This window comes from Aplysia californica, unplaced genomic scaffold, assembly GCF_000002075.1.
Source record: "Aplysia californica isolate F4 #8 unplaced genomic scaffold, AplCal3.0 scaffold00041, whole genome shotgun sequence".
In the NCBI taxonomy this organism is placed as follows: domain Eukaryota; kingdom Metazoa; phylum Mollusca; class Gastropoda; order Aplysiida; family Aplysiidae; genus Aplysia; species Aplysia californica.
The window spans coordinates 1,777,727-1,796,910 of NW_004797311.1; the positions used below are offsets into that span (position 1 = coordinate 1,777,727).

At 39.5% G+C, this 19,184-nt stretch overlaps 1 protein-coding gene across 1 annotated transcript; it reads right to left on the reverse strand.

Moving 5' to 3' along the window:
* Window positions 1-1,387: 1,387 nt before the first annotated feature.
* Window positions 1,388-19,089, reverse strand: LOC101845150 (tubulin gamma-1 chain). Its single transcript, XM_005092164.3, has 13 exons — window positions 18,745-19,089; window positions 14,022-14,072; window positions 12,928-12,989; window positions 11,662-11,829; window positions 10,948-11,016; window positions 10,193-10,272; window positions 9,674-9,800; window positions 9,254-9,340; window positions 8,362-8,511; window positions 6,707-6,862; window positions 4,139-4,300; window positions 3,574-3,765; window positions 1,388-3,148 (listed from the first exon to the last, which is right to left on the reverse strand). Exons 1-13 carry the CDS (start codon window positions 18,791-18,793, stop codon window positions 3,128-3,130), a joined length of 1,374 nt encoding a protein of 457 aa, XP_005092221.1. The 5' UTR covers window positions 18,794-19,089; the 3' UTR covers window positions 1,388-3,127.
* Window positions 19,090-19,184: the final 95 nt, after the last annotated feature.

Sequence of the window (19,184 nt, forward strand, 5' to 3'; positions counted from 1 at the left end):
TCCCACAAGGCAGCTGGTCCCGACCATATACCACCGGAAGCCCTTAAAGCAGAGAAAGATACGTTTGTGGAATTTCTATATGCTCTATTTGAAAAAGTTTGGCAAAAGGAGGAAATACCATCAGACTGGAAGGAAGGCCACCTAATCAAGCTGCTAAAGAAAGGAGACCTCAGCAACTGTAACAACTACAGAGGCATTACACTCCTTTCCATACCTGGGAAAGTCTTCAACAGAATCAAGCTGGCAACGGATGAGAAGCTTCGAGGAAACCAGGCAGGATTCCGCAAAAACCGATCATGTGTGGACCAGATCGCTACTCTATGTATCATTGTTGAGCAATCGCTTGAATGGAATTCACCACTCGTGGTCAACTTCATTGACTATGAAAAGGCGTTTGACAGCGTGGACAGGGAAACTCTGTGGAAACTCATGCGGCATTTTGGAATACCTGAGAAAATCGTCAAGCTTGTGAAGGCCACCTATGATGGAATAAGCTGCCAAGTCTTCCACGAAGGACAACTCTCAGAACCATTCCGGGTACAGACAGGAGTGCGACAAGGATGCTTGCTCTCACCTTTTCTCTTCATACTGGCAATTGACTGGATCATGAAAGAAGCCACCAGAGGCAAACGTAATGGAATACAATGGATCCCTTGGCAGCAGCTGGACGACTTGGACTTCGCCGATGACCTTGCACTGCTCTCTCACACACATGCTCAGATGCAAGAAAAGACCAAGGAACTCAACAGCCTATCAAGGAGTGTTGGCCTACGTATACATCCAGGCAAGTCAAAAGTAGTGAAGCTAGGAAAAGTTTCAAACCTTGCTGTGACAGTGGAAGACACTCCCCTTGAAGAAGTGGACTCCTTTACCTACCTTGGAAGTGTCATCAATGGTAAAGGTGGAACCGAGGCAGATGTTAAAGCAAGAACCGCCAAGGCAAGGTCAGCCTTCAAGCAATTATCAAAAGTCTGGAAAGCAAGCAACATCTCACTGTGCACCAAGATTCGACTTTTTAACTCCAACGTCAAGTCTGTGCTCCTCTACGGCTGCGAAACTTGGAAGACAACGAAGACAGTACTGAATAAGGTCCAGACTTTCATCAACAGATGTATGAGGAGTATTTTAAGAATTAAGTGGCAGGATAGAATAAGAAATGAAGAGCTGTGGGAAATGACAGGACAAAAGGATATAGAAGTAGAAATAGGACTAAGAAAGTGGCGATGGATGGGGCACACCTTAAGAAAGCCCAGCGGAAACATCACAAGACAGTCACTGCAGTGGAACCCCCAGGGAGCACCAGGCAGGGGTAGGCCACGGGAAACATGGAGGAGATGCGTGGAAAGGGACATGAGAGAAATGAAGCTCACTTGGAACGAGCTTGGAAGGATGGCTCAGGACAGAGATAAATGGAAGAAGCCTGTATGTGGCCTATACCCTGCCAGGGGTGAAAGGCATTGATGATGATGACATCAAACCAGAGTCGTGACTAAGCAAGAAAGGACATCAATTGTCATTTCAAATACTTGCAACACGTGTCCAACACAGTCACAACATTTGACAATCCCTTGTCAATTAAACGTAATAGTAATGTACACATAATTATTTATGGAAACAAAGATGCTTTTACAGAAAAAAATTGCTGCACTTTTTACAGCAATAAATAGATCAACCTCATGTTTGAAACTTTATGATTTAAAAAGAAAAAAAAGCATTCAACATGATATAGTATATATGAAAAAAGTTTACATATTATGGTTAGGCTGTATTTCAATATTATGGCCACACCTTTATTTTGCCTTTTCCAGGGGCTCTTTGACATATATGGGCCAAGAAAATACAGAAAAGCAAAAAATGTTGAACATGAACAAGAGACTCAAGTACAGGCAAGGCACCTGATCCTCTATTACCTGTTGAACTCAAAACTCCATACACTGATATCACAGACACTCATTTTCAATACCAGACAGGCTTAAGGTGGGAGATCTTTATATAAACGACACTCTTTATAATTAATTCCACAATTACTTCAGTATAACAAAGTTCTGTGAACCCATAGTGCACCCTCTTAACCAGTGTACTAGTGCTGTGTGAAAGCTTCAGGATCTAGAGACTTGGGTCCTATATATTTTTATCTTCTTTATCAGTACAGAAAGGGGTGGTGCAAAGGGTCAACGCTGACCAGAAATTCAATAAATAGATTTTGACTACAAGCTCTCATCTGGCGGTGGGTAAAACTGACAACTAACTCACAAAGTTCTTTGCTGCACCTCTCAAAATGAGAAATACAGACCCTTCATTTTGAAACCCCAAAAAGATAGAGAGTTACAAATAAAGTACTGTCGAATCTAATGTAACGGCCACTTGTCTTAAGAAGACAATCATCTGTACAAACTGCAACTACCCCTCTTGAGTTTTTTCTACATTATAGTGATACTGTCAAAGGCATTCACCTGTCTAAGACAACAAACACTTTCTCCCTGACATTGGGTGACCATTTTGGACAATAACTGGTCTACCTATATATCTTTCTTTCCCATCATTTGAAAATGAAAAAAACCCAACAAAACAAAATAAACAAATCAAGCAGATCATATCGTGTGAGATTCTTGTGCAGTGGCGAATACAAAGTCTCAAGAACCGATCTTCTGATCTCAGATGATTTGACTTCAAACAAAAAACTGCTAGTTACCTTAACAGGAAAAAAAAATTATCACATATAACTATTTTGAGTTGAATAAATATTTACAAGTAGAGCTATTTATTTACTTGTAGTAAGCAAAAAGCTATAAACCCCACAACCTGAAAGGCAAGTTTATTTGACTATGAATTCTTTTTATTGAAAGGATTTTTTGCGAAATATTTTGAACAACTTATTCTTAACAGTGAAACTCGAGCATGTATGATTTCTATTGCCATAACGCAATTTAAAAAACCATCATTTAAACTTTTAATATTAACATCTATCCAGGGGCTGGCGACATCTAATCTATCAGCCATATGGCTGAGTATCCACAGCTCTCCTTTTGTAGTTGCTCCCAGACAAAGATACACATCAAGGCGCTGTCAAGTCAGGTGGCAGGAGTATGCATAGCTTGCGTGTTGTGTAAATCAACAGAATATTTCTTCAGCTTCTTTCAGTTCCAGCCTGCAGACAAGACATAATTAAGTCCAACTTGTTTGTAGCAAAGTTCCTATCATATTACAAACAGGTGATACATTTACCTTACCAAGAACAAAGTCTATGAAATTGTTGAAAAGTAAAATTACTATCAAAATCATTGTTCAGTTAAAGACAGGTTCGTTTCAAGGGTGCTGGATGCTTGTGCATGGAAGTAAGATATTACATGGTACATCTAAGTTAGAGAGATACAGAGAAAAAAAAGGGGGTAGCTTTAAGAAACAAAGAAGATAAAAAAAAAGAGGGGACATGTAATACATCATTTATATAGCCGTTGACTTTCAGCCCTCATACCTCTGCAGAGACTTAGAGACATCCCCCCCCCCCTCCCCCCGGCAAACAAAACATAAATTTATGATATAAGCAAAACAGAGTCATGAATGTTTACCGACCTGTTGTGTACCCCAAGTGAGATAATCTGGCCGAGTGGCAGCGTTGTACTCATCCACCAGTTGTTGAAGAGATTCCCGAGAGGCATCAAATTCATCCAGATTATCTTTGAACATGGCTTCCTTCTTGAACTGGTCCATGAAAGCCTCTCTTTTCCGCAGTTTGTCATACTGCGTCAGTATTCTTTCAAATAGCTGATGATAAAGTAGGATGAAAGAGGAATTATAATTCTCGTGTCCAAGGTTAATCAAAAGCACAAAAAAAGACAAAATCTAGAGTTCATGTTAACAATCAATTTTTATTGTCTTTGTCTTTGAAGCAACACTGTTCAGCTTCCACTTTCCATACATTACATACTTTAATCCACCTACCTAGACCAAACTGAGGTGAGTCAAAAATGTATCTTATAATATTATCAAATAAAGTAATCTTCAAGCAATAACTGCTGTTACCATCTATTGGCCACTTTATTATAAACAAGAATAAGCTTACTGTGACTTGTTCCACAAGAACAGAATTGCATTTTCCAGCACACAAAAACTTCACAGAAAATTGGGAGAAACTTACATGGGAAATATTTGTGTGATTAGCCAGCATGAGCCCGCTCACTCTGTGCGCTGTCTGTACGTAGGGAGACTTGCGGGACAATGCCACTTGGATACTGGCAGGACCCCACGGAATGAACTGGGCCAATTTCCGCTCTCTGATTCTTTGTAAACTTTTGTGGACCTAAAATACATCACATATGAACAAGTAATTTTTTTTGCAAAGACAAAATAGAAAAAAAAAGCCATTTTTTAGTTGGGCATAAATTTTATTACTTTCTGTTTTGTGGCGTCGGTGGCCTAGTGATGAGGCTACCGGACTCGTAATAGTGAGGTTGCAGGTTCGGGGGTTCGAGCCGCGGGTCCGACGTTGTGTCCTTGGGAAAGACACTTAACACGAAATATAATCACTTCACCCAGGTGGGAATGGGTACCCGGCCATAGAAAGTGAAAGATCTTGTCAGTAGGTTAGTGTTTAGCGCCTATAAATGGCTGCTTGCACTGTATTCTTCGAAGGAAGTTGAGGTTGTTTCAGAATGCTCTCAGGTCTGCTGGGGTAATAGCATAGATTGTGAAGCGCATAGAGCTTGCTGTTGAGCGGGGATTTGCGATATACAAATGCTATCTATTATTATTAACAGGGAAGAGGACGAGATGACAGGATGTTAAACAACAAAGACAAAACTTCAACTGCCAACGCCTCTCATATGAGGAGAGCTAGAGTCTTTTATTGCTTCATAATAAGCCCATGCAGGAAACTCCAGCTCTACCGTCAAGCGATGCTCAAGAGTAAAAGTCAGGGCTCATGGTCTCATATACAGGAAGGAAGTTCACATACAGTCGGAATTGTCAAAGATGGTCACCATAGTCGAGGGGAAAAGTGGTTGTTTAAGACAGGTGAACTTTATACACAGTCATTATAATGCTAAAACTATCCAAGAGAGGAAATGGGAAGAGATTGTTTGTACAGGTGACCATTAGAGCAGTTTGAGTAAGGACCACCATGTAAGCATGACAGCTCAGCTGCAATGAACAAGTACAGTTACTGTGTCGAGAAGAGATATCAATTACAGTCGAACCTGCCTTAATGGAAACCTGTATAAAATGGAAACCTGTCTTAACGGAATCTCCCCGCTCCCCCCTTGATATATTCCTCTTTAATTACCTGCATAAAACGGAAACCTGTCCAACGCGGAAACGGAAAGAAAAATCCGCTCCCTTCCGATGGTTTTACCTGTCTAAAACGGAAAATGTTTTGCCCGCTCAGCCCTGATTTGAAACAAAACTCGCAAGTTTGGTTCCGCCGGCTCTAAACTTATCACCATGGCCATGTCGCTGGGCAAGGAAGGGGAGTAGGGGTGCAATTTGGGGGTAGATGTTACCCCAACATGTGAGCCCTGAGCAATGCTGATGGTCAGGGTAGTGTGGGTGTGAAATCTCACGACTGTCCGTGAGAGTGCTTGAGAAGCGAACCAGTACGGAAACTTTCCTTGGTAGCCAGAAGCCAGAGGTGTGAAATTAGATTGACAAATGCCTGCCGCCCTGATCGTATGGCCAGCTGAGAAAATAGCTCCTCGAATCATTGGTACCATGATGGCAGTGAGGGGTGGCATTGGTTGACTGTGCTTGTTACACCGGTGGGTGGGGCTAAGGGTGGAAGCAAAGAAGAAATTCAAACGTTTCTGTTTTTAATAGGTCAAACAGTGGTCCTATGAAAGGCAAGCAGTGGTTGTAAGACTGAAGCATGTCATTATCTGACAGGATAGCAGTTGAGAGGTGTGAAGTTTAGACCATTGCTTACCGATCGGACAAGCGATCCTTGATCTCACCAGCTGGGCCTTTGAACCATTCTCCCTCTAAATTCCCCCCTGTCTAAGACGGAATTTTTTCTGGCTCCCTTGCGATTCCGTCTTACACAGGTTCGACTGTATTTCCTTATGCTGCCTTAATTGACAAAACAAATCTTCTACAAATTTATTTGATAAAATATGGCAAGTCACCATGCAGATAGACACTTAGCACCTGATTAAATGGCCAGTTATGTACCTGAGAAAGTAGACAAACTTTATTAAACTTCCTAGTAATCACACTGTATTCAGACAGGAGATACAGTGAGTCAGCGATTGAGTGAGCTAGCTGTGATAGTCTTCATGAACAGCATAAGAGAATTGCATTTTTAAAAACAGTGAGACTACTTTATGACCGGAGCACCTCCATAAATTTTTAAAAAATTCATAAATTTTCACAATTGGTCACTTTTAAGGACAAGCGGGCTAACCCAGATTTCAGGGTTTCCAAAAATCTTGATCTTCACCAAAAGTGGGCACTGCCCTACCTATAGGAGAAATTTGGTTTCACTTGTGTGTATATCTGTTTGGTTAAAGAGAACAATTTTGTTTTTTAAAGAAACTGAACAAGGGGAAAAACTTTACCTTCGATTTTTTCAAAACAGCATTTTTCGGGACAGCCCCCTTGTGCTTAAAAGCGACCAATTGTTATATTACATTGTAGCAATGTGCCCGTACATCTTATTAAAAATATCCCAAATGAATGTGAATAATGAAAAGGTAAAAGTATGCATGTGGGCTACCTGTGTAGGATCCACTTCCCCTTGAATGATGTTCAAAATGGAGATGTAGCAATGATTGTTGTTCTGTCGCTGAACAGGGGTTGACACCATCATGTTTTTGGGTTGCAACAATCTCCTCATCACATCCAGCACAGTTGTTTTTCGAACGTTTGCGACCTGGAACACGAAGAAAATATACAGTCAAACTGTCCACTGTCAAGGAGAACAGCAATTGTCTCGGGAAGGTGATCGTCTTGAACAGTTCACGAGTGTGTGTGTGTGCGTGGCTGTTCGTACAAGTGGTTGTCTTAAACAGTAGAGAAGGTTCTGTTATGGAGTGTAATGCAAAAGTAATAACGGACAACAGGGAAAAGGGCCTGGCAGAAAGGGGGCAGGATAATTGTTGGGACTGACAGACTTGCAGATCAAGGAGAACTTTCTGTGTGGGAATTGACCCTTTAAATCCAGATCCTCACTTAAGTGGCCTTTTTGATTCTGCGTTGCAATGGATTGCCACTTCAGTGGCATTTAGGGGGTACCGATTTCGTCAACTCCAAGATCTACACCTGGTCCTATGCTACATTCACTATATACAGTCGAACCTGTGTAAAACGGCCACCCATTGTCATGAAAAAAAGTGGCTGAATAGCACAGGTGGCCGTCTTAGGCAGGACTGATCAAAATGAAGAAGGTAAATATCTTCTGATGTCTTTTTTTCATTGAAAAAGTATAATGCATTTTTTTCCGTTCAGTTAAACGTGTGGATATTGTTGACATCATTATGAATTTCAATGAGCAATCTTTTTAAACTCTTAGAGTCACCTTTACCATCTCAAAGATTGAATGACTATTTGGAGTTTTCCCCTCCCAACAGAAGCCCAGGTTCTGCAAACCCAGAGTGTTAAAAATATCTGGTAGGAGCCTAACAACCAGAGGGTCTGAATGTCAGTCACAGAAAAAGTAATTAAAAGCAGAACAATGACAAGATATGGATGAATATGAGCTCAATACATGAACTCAAGTTCAAAGGCCAATGCACAGCAGCAACAGACCATGAGATTGAAAAATTCAGTATTGAACATATCCCGACCTCAGTGCTTTCTTGTTTTATCTCTATCTTTTTAAACATTGAAAATGTGACTTCTTAAGCTCACTCTTTGATATGAACTCAGAACTGTTTTCACTGTTATTAAAAATGGAGATAGGACAAGAAAGCACCGAGGTCGCGATATGCTGAAAGAGTATGCTTTCATTTGATATGGGTGGGAATAGAATGTGTATGCTACTATAAAACTTGTTCTTCCAAGCAGTTGAGACAAGAGACCTTGGAAAAAAAACAACCAACAACAACAAACCATTCACACCAATGAAGGTCAACAGGTTAGGTTCAGCTAGACATGTTGGACCATGTTATGCTTTTGATTTTCAAAATGTTCACCAGTATCTGACAGTGGAGGAAGGAGAGTGAACTCAGCATGTTATGACAGGAAAGGGGCAGTGGAAGGGAAGAGGTTCTATACGTTAACCCTATGCTACATTGTTTCCCTCACCCCACCAGAATAAAAAAAAGAAGCAAAACAGAAAAGCTACAAGGTGTACAGGAAAGGCTTGGGAAAAATCAGGTACTGCCTCTTATCCTAACATTATTCTTGACTCATTTCTCTCGGCAAACCCACCTTGTAATCTGTTGTGAGGGGTGTGTAGCCAGTCATCAGGAAGTGAAGACGAGGAGTTGGAATTAAAGAGGCAATTAAACCAATAAGATCATTGTTCATATATCCAGGGTAGCGGAGAGTGGTAGTAGAAGTAGCCATCACAGTTGACACCTGAAAGAAAGGAAGGTTACTTTGTATAATTAAAACATCAAAGTTACATTGTTCTTTTTAGTAGAGGTTTTACGGAAAAAAAAAAAAAGAACAATGTAACTTTGACGTTTTAATTATACAATCATTTATCACCCTGAGGACAAAATGAAAAAACAAACAAACAAAAACAAACATGAAATACAAATATACAGCGCTTCATAAAATGAGTGCTCACAATTGCATATGGTGTATGCTTCGGAACCCATTGCTGTTGGCTTAAAATATATTACGTCATATAATGAGTTACACAAATTATGGACACCATAATTTGTAAAACGAATGACATGACCTGTCTCTACATTTTCACCAACCACAAAAACTTTTATTCCACCCTTTATGGCTTTCACAGCTATAACATTTTGCATGTTCAAGTGTCCCTCTCATAATAAATTCAATCAGTGTAATCAATAAAAAAAAGTACAACACCATCTTGAAGGCACTTAGAATTATGTTAAGAAGAGCAGAGCACACAACCCTCCCTTCCCCCCTCATATTGTATTGTGACTCTGAAATATATCTTGTCCACTAACACAAAGATATACCAACTACATTTAAAGACGGTAGACATCAGATGAAAAAAACCTTCAGTTTTGACAAACTTGAGACTTTACTTTCGGATCTCAGGACAGGGGGCTGATAAGTGAGATAAGTCCATAGCAGGCGACCAGTCTCTGATTTCTATGTCTATATAACTAGTCCTCACCAGCTGGTTCACTTGTGTAAATGTTGGAGTGTCAATGTGAAGTCTGTCAGCTGCTATTCTGTTTAGAGCTGTATTATCCAACACAACCTGAAAGAAATTCCATTGCATTGGATTACTCTTTGATGCTAAAGATATGAGTAGAAAATCATGTCAAAGAAAATGTGGTAGAGACATCCTTTACAAAAATCACCCACGTAAACCAGACAAGCTAGCAAACATGGCAACATAATACTGTACCATGGATGTCAATGAAAGTTCACTGAATTAAAACCCTGAGCCTCCACTACAATAAATATATAAATAATGAATAATATGCCTGCAGCAAGGAAGAAACATAGCAACAAAATTAGAATACACAAAATGAAGTAGGAAACTTTAGATCTAGCGCCAAACAGTCAAAACAATGTTAGCGATACTTACTACGCAATCTGCATTCTGTGTGAGCCGTTTTAAAGTGAGCAACGAATTGTATGGCTGCACAACAACATCAGAGATTTCATCCACATTCGGAAATACAGAGTATGTCTGTGTCAACTTCTTTGGAAACCTGAGACAGAGATACCAAAATACAGGGTAAGAATATTCTTATTTACAGCCACAGGTCAAAGTAGAGAAAGAGGATCAGTATCTTACAATTGTTTCTTGACTGATTCAAAAGAAATGTTCCAAAAAATGGTAACACACACAATCTAGAAAAATCAAAGACATGAGAATCTCAATCACATGATGATTCAAGTATAGAAATTGACTTGTCACACAAATATCATCAGTTACATCATTATGCAAACGAAAGCAAATTCAATAGTAGAAGTCCCCGCCTTCTGGACCCCCCCCCCCCAAACCTGTATAAAATAAAGAAATAACTGAAAAGCTCCCAAAACATTGAACAAATGACGACATCATGTTTAGAATGTCTTTCACAAATTCCCAGGTACTAACCTGTCATTCAATCTTTCTAAAATGTAAGAACCCATGCCAGATCCAGTTCCACCTGCGATAGAATGGCAGACAACAAAACCCTGCAAAAATAGTTAAAAAAGACAATTATCATTTATAACTCGACAAGCAAAACAAAAAAATATTTTACCTAAAAGCATACCATCAATACACTAATGGAAGTCAGGTTCAGTTGCCTTTTCCAAGCACAGCGTTGCGAAAAATTTAATACTGTAAATACTATCTGAATTTCATTAAAACCTATTCTCCTCCCTCCCTCTTTATTATTGTACCTTTTACACCTGGGAATGAAATCACCCTAAAATTATATCAATAAAAACATGGTTCAATGTAGAATGTATAAGCAGAAATTTATGAGAAAATATTCATTAAAAAAAAAAGTTATGGGAGGTAGAGTGGGGTCACCCCTGAGCAGCATTAGTTCTTGGGATTTCCCCCTGCACAGGAGCCTATTTACCTGCGACATTGAAGGGGTTAATGAGAGCAATATATCATTTAATTTTTTTATGTATACATGTACGTGTTTTTATGGTCCTGTACATCCAAGAAAAATTTCCCTCTGGGATAATAAAGTAATATCTTCTTATCTTAATGACTCCTGGATGACAACACTGTAAAAAGGTAAAAGCAAGCTGAAATGTATTCATAGTATAGCAGTGTTGATTTGCCGTTCACTCTTGATAAACATTGCCACACACACACAAAAATTAAAAAAAAAAAAAATCAAGAAGGCCAACCTCCAAGCTATCGCTGCCATCAGCTTCTCTATCTATGATGTCAAATATTTCATCATACAGCCGTTCCGCCTGTGAAAGACAATCATGTATAAAAATATTATTTTCACTCTTTGCACAGCACACACAATTACTACAAAAATGAAGTATATAGTAAACAGCAAGGGGTACTTCATGATATTAAAAAGGTAAACACTGAAAGCTATGAAGAACAAAAAAGAAGGTACAACTGAAAGAGAAATATGTGTACATAATGTGGCAAATTGTAAACTTACTTAAATGTTGCTTACCCATCACCTGAAACTTTCCACTAGCCATTGTGATGCAAAAGTGAGGTTCTTTGTCATTGCATGTGGAAAACATGAATTTGATTTCTGAGTGGCAAGGTTTTAAAATAAATCAAGTATTTCTGTCTAGAGGTATGTTGTATACCTTTCAGCCAAGGTTGTCCCTGACAGGAATGGTTGAAGTATAGCCCACTATCTGAAGTTCTAAACTGCGATGATGGGGGCATTAAACATTCAAATTTATTTACAATGTTTTCAATTCAAATTTAACATTCAGTATCAGACCTTAACATAGATTGCCATTGCAAGTATAATATCCACTGACGTACACAGATGTGCAGCTTTAGTCATCTACAAAGCATAAGTTAACAAACAAAAGTACTAGGAAAAAAACAACAATAAAAAAACCCCAAACATTAAACGTGATCACCTGGGAATAGCCACTGGCCCAGTTGTTTCCAGCACCACCTCCGTGCTTTGACAGGTATACATTCTCTGGGTTGTACAAGTTTGCATATGGAGAGTTCATTATTGCATTGATCACCCTCGGCTCCAAATCAAGCAACACAGATCGAGGGATGTAATGCTCATCATCAGCCTATGAAAAATATCCACAACTTATGTTTTAATGTTCTGAGGCCCAATTTATATACGGCAAGAGTACACTTTACAATGGAAGCAATGTGCATCTATACCCGGGAGGTTTTGAGACAGGCAGAGGTGACAAAGTAATTTGGTTCAAGCATGAATGTGTGGGATTTGTTGTTGTTGTTGTTGTTGTTGGGTGTGTGTGTGTGTGTGCACATGTGTAGGGCCCACAGTAAGGAGTAGAGAGGTTTGCAAATTGATGTCAATTTTATAGTCCTGAGGCGTTTATCAATCGGTTGTGCACACTATTACACGAGTAGGCAGATAAGATAACACAAAGTATTTCGAGCAATGCTAGGGTTCCCAAAGGCTGGCTTGTTTGCCTACCAGCACCACTGGAGTGTCTACTGCTTCTGTAATAAGACAAGACTTCAAATCAGAGCAAAGCTGACAGGAATATCGGAGGGCAAAACAAAGCAATGTGAAAGGTACTAAATTTTGCATTTTGAAGTGATTCAATTATTTAAAACATGTCTTGTCTCTATGCCTAGATTAAAGTTCAACTCCAGACACAATCCTGTTTAGTCAAAGTTGCATCGTGAAATACTTATTTTGGTAAGTCAAGACTGGTTTAGAGCTGATTGTCATAACTGTTCATGGGACTAATGTTTACACTGTAGACTAGTTGTAGCTGCCCTAGAATTGCACTCAGGCTGGATACTTCTTCATTGTTATCACCATATAAATCTCACCCTCAAAAGAGATGAATAGAAGTAACGTTTCAAATTTTTATTTGAAAAGTTATTTCCTCATCTTTCTGAGGTGTACCTGAGGCCAGATTTATGTGAAAAATATATTTAAAAAATACCAGCACCAGTCCTTAAAAAGCGAGACAAGAGTAATTAAAAGGGACTTGATCACATGAGAGTGATATTAAAATACATCAATATAATTCAGACATAAAAGTCTAATATGGAGAAGCATTAATATAGTCAAAGTTTTAGTTACAACATTAAGACACTGACAAACATCAAAGTTTGATTTTCAAAAGTAATTTTTAAACCAAATTTCCCATGATTTTTAAAAATACTTTTGTCAACTTCAATACCTGATAGAAGAATACATCTTTCCGATCAGTGCCCTCAGTGGCATAGTCTTCTAAGATGCCATCTGAAAAAGAAAAGACACAAAAAACATCCTGAAGTAATAAAACCACAAAGTCAACATCAAATAACACACAAACATCTTAAAGTAATAAAACCACAAAGTCAACACAAGATAAAACAACCACAAAGTCAACACCAGATAAAACTCTATACAAATATTTCTTTGCAGTAGCCATATCGTATGGGGTCTTAGAAATAAAGAAAACAAAATGCAAGGTAAACATTCTGAAAAACAGAAAAGTCTCAAAGACAACCAAAATATGAGTTTCAAATCTTAGAAGCCAGAGTGGTCTACACACTTAATTAAAAACAATTAGGAAGAGACAAAATCACAAATGCAGTTTCTCAGACATTCTAGCTCCCACTGGAAAACTAGAGAAGGCAAAAGACTTTCATTTCATGAAGACAATTTTCCTGATCAGCATGTTGTGGCAAATCAAATTTGACTCTTGATTCAGGTTTAAAGCCAAGTGCCTGAAATATTTTTGAAATTGTCATTGGCCCTTAACTTGCCATATGAAAAATTTTGAGATTTTCACAAAATCTACCAGACAGCGACTAACACACTCCTTAAAAGTAAGAGTGTTTTCTACTCTGTGTGTAGTAAGCCTACTTGATGAAAAAGAGGAAACAATGGGACATTTTTAAAGTTTGCCCAGCATGTTCTCTGTTAAATTTCAAAGCAAGGACATAAAACTTAGATAATGTCTAACGGTGCACCGACATTTTATGCAAGTGCAGGTCTCATTGACAATATTTTTCAGCCCAAAGCTTTTTTGTAATATCATCATCTCATTCTTCTTTCTTTTTTTTTTCTCTATTTAAGACATGCAAGCATATATAGCTTTGTTAAAGTAAAAACCAGCATTTTTCTTTCTTACACCTCATTTGTTGCTCCATGTTCTGCATTCTTTAGCCCTGAATTTAGCACTGGGCCCATCTCCTCAGGCTCATACACAACATTCACATTCACTCATAAAAATTCTGTCTTCTAAATCAACAAAAACGCCCCCAAAGTAAGTCAAGTGCAGCTCACCTGGACTTATTCCATGCTCTAAACAGAGCTGCTTCCAAAATTCCATGCCAACTGAAATGAAACAAGTTTTACTTCAAATCAAAACGATTACATAAATGAAGCAAGATCTTAAAATATAGTATTACCTCTTGTACAGTCAAACCTGTTTAAGATGAACACCAGTCCAAGACAATCGTCTGTACAAACGACAACATCCACCCTTGTGTTTTTTTTGCATAAAATGACACTGTCAAGAGATCAACTTTTTTCCTCAGCAATTGGTGGCTGCCTTGGACAGGTTCAACTATACATATATATTTGTTTTCTTCAACTTCAATATAATGTATCCTTGTAGTTTAAACAGTGATCCAGTAAATGTTATAATGACAGTGTGCAGACCTCTTCCCAAGAATAGTATCTCAAAATTAGGTTCTTTTACTCCGAAACAGTAGCATACCTAAACCTTCGTTACTCTAAAATGTATCGAATAAGCCCCCCACCCCCTGCTTATCGATTTTCAGTTTTTTTGTGCACCCCTACCCCTGCTCCTTATTATTTTCCAGCTTGCCACGACTGACGATCATGTGAAACATTATATCTAGAATCTAGATAACTGAATGAAACTTCTTATTTTTTTGGTAAATGGCAAATTACCCTCAGTATTAGTACCAGTATCAGGATGGGCACCTCAATTTTCAAGGCATTTTTAAAACTTCCCAACATTGGTTTATATTTTTTTAATGAAACGGTTCCTAAATGGGAAAAGTAGTCACAGTAACTTTCTAAAATCATTAAAATTTCACAATCTCTTGTTCTTTTATTCACTGAATGAGAAATAAAACAGATTTGTTCCTACTAGTACAGGGTTATAAGGTTGGAAGTGCCACCACCCCCTCCACCTTTTTTCCAAACCCCCGTTTATTAATTTTTAACCACTTGTCCACCCTCCCTTTTATTAGATACCTTAGAGTTAGAGACAAAATTATAAATGGTGCTATTAGAACTTGAATTTTATAATCATAATTATACAAACATAAAAGTCGGAGTCAAGAATTTGCAAAATGTTGTGGTGTGTAAAATACGGGAAGGTCAGTGAACTTGTCACACGGTGAAGTCGTCACAGCTGAAAAACGTGTGGCAAGTTTACCGGAAAAAAAGTATCCAAATAACAGTGGACGGCACTTTTCTATCAATTTACCATTGTGTGTCTGTCTTCCTCCTTTTCTGAGCTTTTTTTCCCTTCCAATCATTTAACCTGATAGAAGGCCTAACTTTTGCTTCACCCCCTGTCGAAGTTAGCCCTTTTCACCCTGTCGAATTCGCACCAGCTTTAAGAGTGAAAAGTACGCGGAGATGGAGTTTTCTGGAGCTTTTTGACTAAAAATAGTAGAAACAAGTGGAATCCCAGGAAGCACAGATTTTATTTCTAGAAAGATATCAAATGTGCAACGACACATGGGCCAAATGATACGCAAAAGCCAAGTCTACGTTGAGGTGGCGTTGAAGTTGCCCCGGGGCCGATTTGCCCCAACCTATGTGACAAGATCACTGGAGGTATGTGATGACTTCACTGATATCTGTAAAAAATACATGTTGTGATGTATTAATAAGAACATGTCCACATATCAGGCGAGGTTCGTCCATAGAGCACGGTCGTGCAGTGTTGCTCAAAAATGTTTTAATGTTCTATTACGTAAAACACCTACAATATATAAATATAAATAAAAGAAGCCAGAAACAAACACTACCCAAACATTATATCAAAAGACGTTTTTCTCACTGGCGCCGTAACTGTCATTTCTGTGTCTATAGCGCCGTAAAACATCTACTATGCCATGCCAAAGTTCATGCGCAGTATCAAAATATAGCAGGATATTCAACAGTGGAAACCTGACCTATAAATCGCTCTTTGGATAACCAAATCGATGACGACACTCGTAGAGAGTTTGGCGGTACATTAATATTAATAAGACGGCACATCTGAAATGTGCTCCTGCCGAATAGTGCCGAAACATAGCCCACAGTAGGAAATCTAAAAATAAACGCGCTAGACTGTGTACTATTCTATGCCAAAATTATTGAAGCCCCGGAGCAATCCAGCGGAGTGCTCAAGTGAATTGTGATTGGTTCATTATCTTGCCGCTATTTTAAGTGACTCTGTGACCGTGAACCTGAGGGAGGTGAATGTGACATACTTAAGTCATCGTCCTATGAGTTGTGCTTTTGAACGGTTTTGTAGTGGCGTGGTGAAAGGTATTACCCAAGTGTTCAGTTCTAATGCAGGATGAATGAAATTGACGTTTAGCTAACAAACAGATTTAGTTCTAGAAGTCAAAGTCACAAGTAAAAAGAATGAAAATAGAATCACACCATTCTCCCTCACCAACCCAAAGTTCCTAAAATTATACACCATCTCATTTACTATGCCCTTAACTATCTTCAATCTAATATTGCTGAATTGTGCACGCCCACTTTTTAGACAGACGAGCCGTCCCTGCCACATTATCACATACGTACTTAAAAAAACTTACGGCTGGATTGAACTTTGGTGGACCCACCGTGTTTATATTATTAATACGCACTAGGCAAACAACGGACTGTACAGTCATGGGTCCTAATCGACCGCTACGCTTTGATTACGTCGACAGCGGGGGGGTTCAGGGGGGCCAGCCCCCCTGGTCTCAATGTTAATTAAGAAAACACTTGGAGGATGGCTTACGTTTGGTGGACCGCACCTTCAGCACTTTGGTTACGAAAACTTATAGTATTCGACAGCGGAGGGTGGATGGGAGGTGGGGGGGTTTCAGGGGGGCCTGCCCCCCTGGCCACAATGATAATTGAGAAAACACACATAATGCAAATCAATAATAGACAGAGAAAAGAAAAGGGGACCAGGAACATTTTAAATAGTTGGTTCTGCCCAAGAACTTTAGTGGACCCACATTGCCAGCCAAGGCTAGGCATTAGATACCATGATAGATGCGCGGGTGAAGTTTACCGGACCAGTGAAGAGAGGGGGAGACATGGTGGAGGTGGTGCCATGCCGTGACTAGATTGACCAATCAACGCTTGGGTCTAGCCACTCGCGCCAACTCACGGGCTTTGCGGTGGAAAAATCCGGTAGAAACTTTCAGTTGACTAAATGAGCCCGAAGTGAGAGGATACAGGCAAGAGAGGGAGAGGAGAGAGAGCGCGCCGTGGCGGCCGCAAGGCCGCGCTGCGGCCAAGGAAGAACAGTGGACCAGCGCATGGCATCACACAACGCCCAAAAGTAGTTCCGCCCCCCCCTCAATGGTGGGTCCACCAAAGTTCAATCTTACCAAACTTACTAATAATGACTGCATTTATACAGACAGTGCTATTCATACTCCATCCAAAGCATGCTATTGCTATACAATACAGGATCTATAGCTGCTTCTATGCGCTTTCTTAAAAATCACAACCATTGTTGCCCCAGCAGACCCTTAGAACTTGAACCAAGGCAACAATATTCTGTCTGGAGCACTCTGGAGTGAAAGTGAAGGGCAATGAGACTGATAGGCTGGCAAGCAGCGCTGTGGTTGATGGTGAGGTGAAATTTGACAAAGGAGAAGTGTTGAAGTTGAAGACCCTGGGCCTGGAGGCTGGAGGAAACGTTGGGGGATGAGGAAGACAGGGAGACAGCAGAACTAGAACACCATGCAATTATTAGGATGCGGGAAATGGGGATAGATCTAGATCTAGATCTAGATCTAGAGAGGGGAGAGGGAAGAAAGAAACGATTATCTAGAAAGGAAAGACGTCGCCATTATTATCTAATTATAATCGCTAGATCTAGATTCTTTTTTGTTTTTGTTTTGGCGCTGCTCCTGCGGCGACAAGGTCGTGTTTACATCGGCTCTGCTTGTAAATGAAAGAGAGAGAGAGAGAGAGAGAGAGAGAGAGAGAGAGAGAGAGAGAGAGAGAGGAGTTATTTGTAACGGAGCGGGTTGTCCCAGCCCGTGAGACATGTATTTACTTGGCCTAATGTCCTGTCTTGTTGTGCGTTTGCGTGAGTGCACCTTTAAGTCTAACTTTTGCAACGTCTACTGCCATTGTTAATGACCAACACAAATTTCTCCCTTCGAGATGAATAAAGATTGTCATTGTCATTAGAAAGTGGCTATTCTCACCTGCCCGGAAGTTCTCGCAAGATCTACTCCTCCCCTCTTCTCTCTCTCTCTCTCTGTCTCTTTCTGAATACTGTCTATCGGTGTGGACGATCAAATTGACCAAAACAAAGTTAAAAAATGATGTTAAAACACAAAAGTAAATTAATTTGGTTGTCTACAAAGATGCTACGGCTATTTAACTTTTCGAATCGAGCCGAACTACGCGGGTCGCCATTTTGTTTTGTTCTCTCTCTCACTCTCTCTCTCTCCCCTGCCCACAGACAAAATTGTACGCTTTTAGTAGGCTACAAGTACAGTTGTAATGGAACGTTTGTTCACAGCACAGAATTCTACAATTTTTCTCTTATCACAGTGTAGAATTCTGTGGTTTAGGGTGAACGCAAAATTTGTTGACATGCGCACCGGGTGAGAATAGCCACAAGACCCGCCTGCACTATTCTGGCCTTGTCATTATTATGATTATTGTTGTGGTGCTCTGCTAAATGTTCAAAGAGGCCGAATCTAGACTAGATTCTAGATTCTAGATATATCTAGATTTTGAATATTGTGCACATGAAACTGCACTGATAAAATATTCAGTACTTAGTACTTACTCTGATTTCCACATTGTCCTAGCTGCAACGTTATTATTTCCCTAGGCATCTTTATTCTTGAACCTGAGTTTTGGGATTTCAGAAAGGGATTCGTTTCAGAAAAGCGTCTTTGGAAACTACCGCACTCAGTCAAAAATCAATGAGACGGGAATAGCATGTCGCAAAACTGTCGCAGCAATAAAACAAGAGTTCAAGAAATTCACTGACATAGACTCTATATTTATTTGCGCTAGTGATTTCTATATCATTTAAATAGTCTGAAATATAAATTCTATAAAAAAAATCTTAGCTATCTAAGCCTACAAAAAATATGGCATTGAATTTCAAAACAACAAAATTGTGCTAGGTCAAATGAGCTAATTCAACGAGCTATGGCATTTGATTTTAGAAGGGCGCCAAACATTGAGAATGAATGCATCAGGAAACCCCCCTGTAGCACA

What these genes read in the sequence shown, in the direction of transcription:
- LOC101845150 (XM_005092164.3), bottom strand. Translation starts at nt 18,793, where the DNA reads ATGCCTAGGGAAATAATAACGTTGCAGCTAGGACAATGTGGAAATCAG. An exon ending in GGGCCAGTGGCTATTCCCAG is followed by an intron (nt 11,017 to 11,661) that starts GTGATCACGTTT and finishes TGTCTTTCACAG; the next exon opens with GCGGAACGGCTGTATGATGA. An exon ending in GGGAAGTGGATCCTACACAG is followed by an intron (nt 4,301 to 6,706) that starts GTAGCCCACATG and finishes GATGTATTTTAG; the next exon opens with GTCCACAAAAGTTTACAAAG.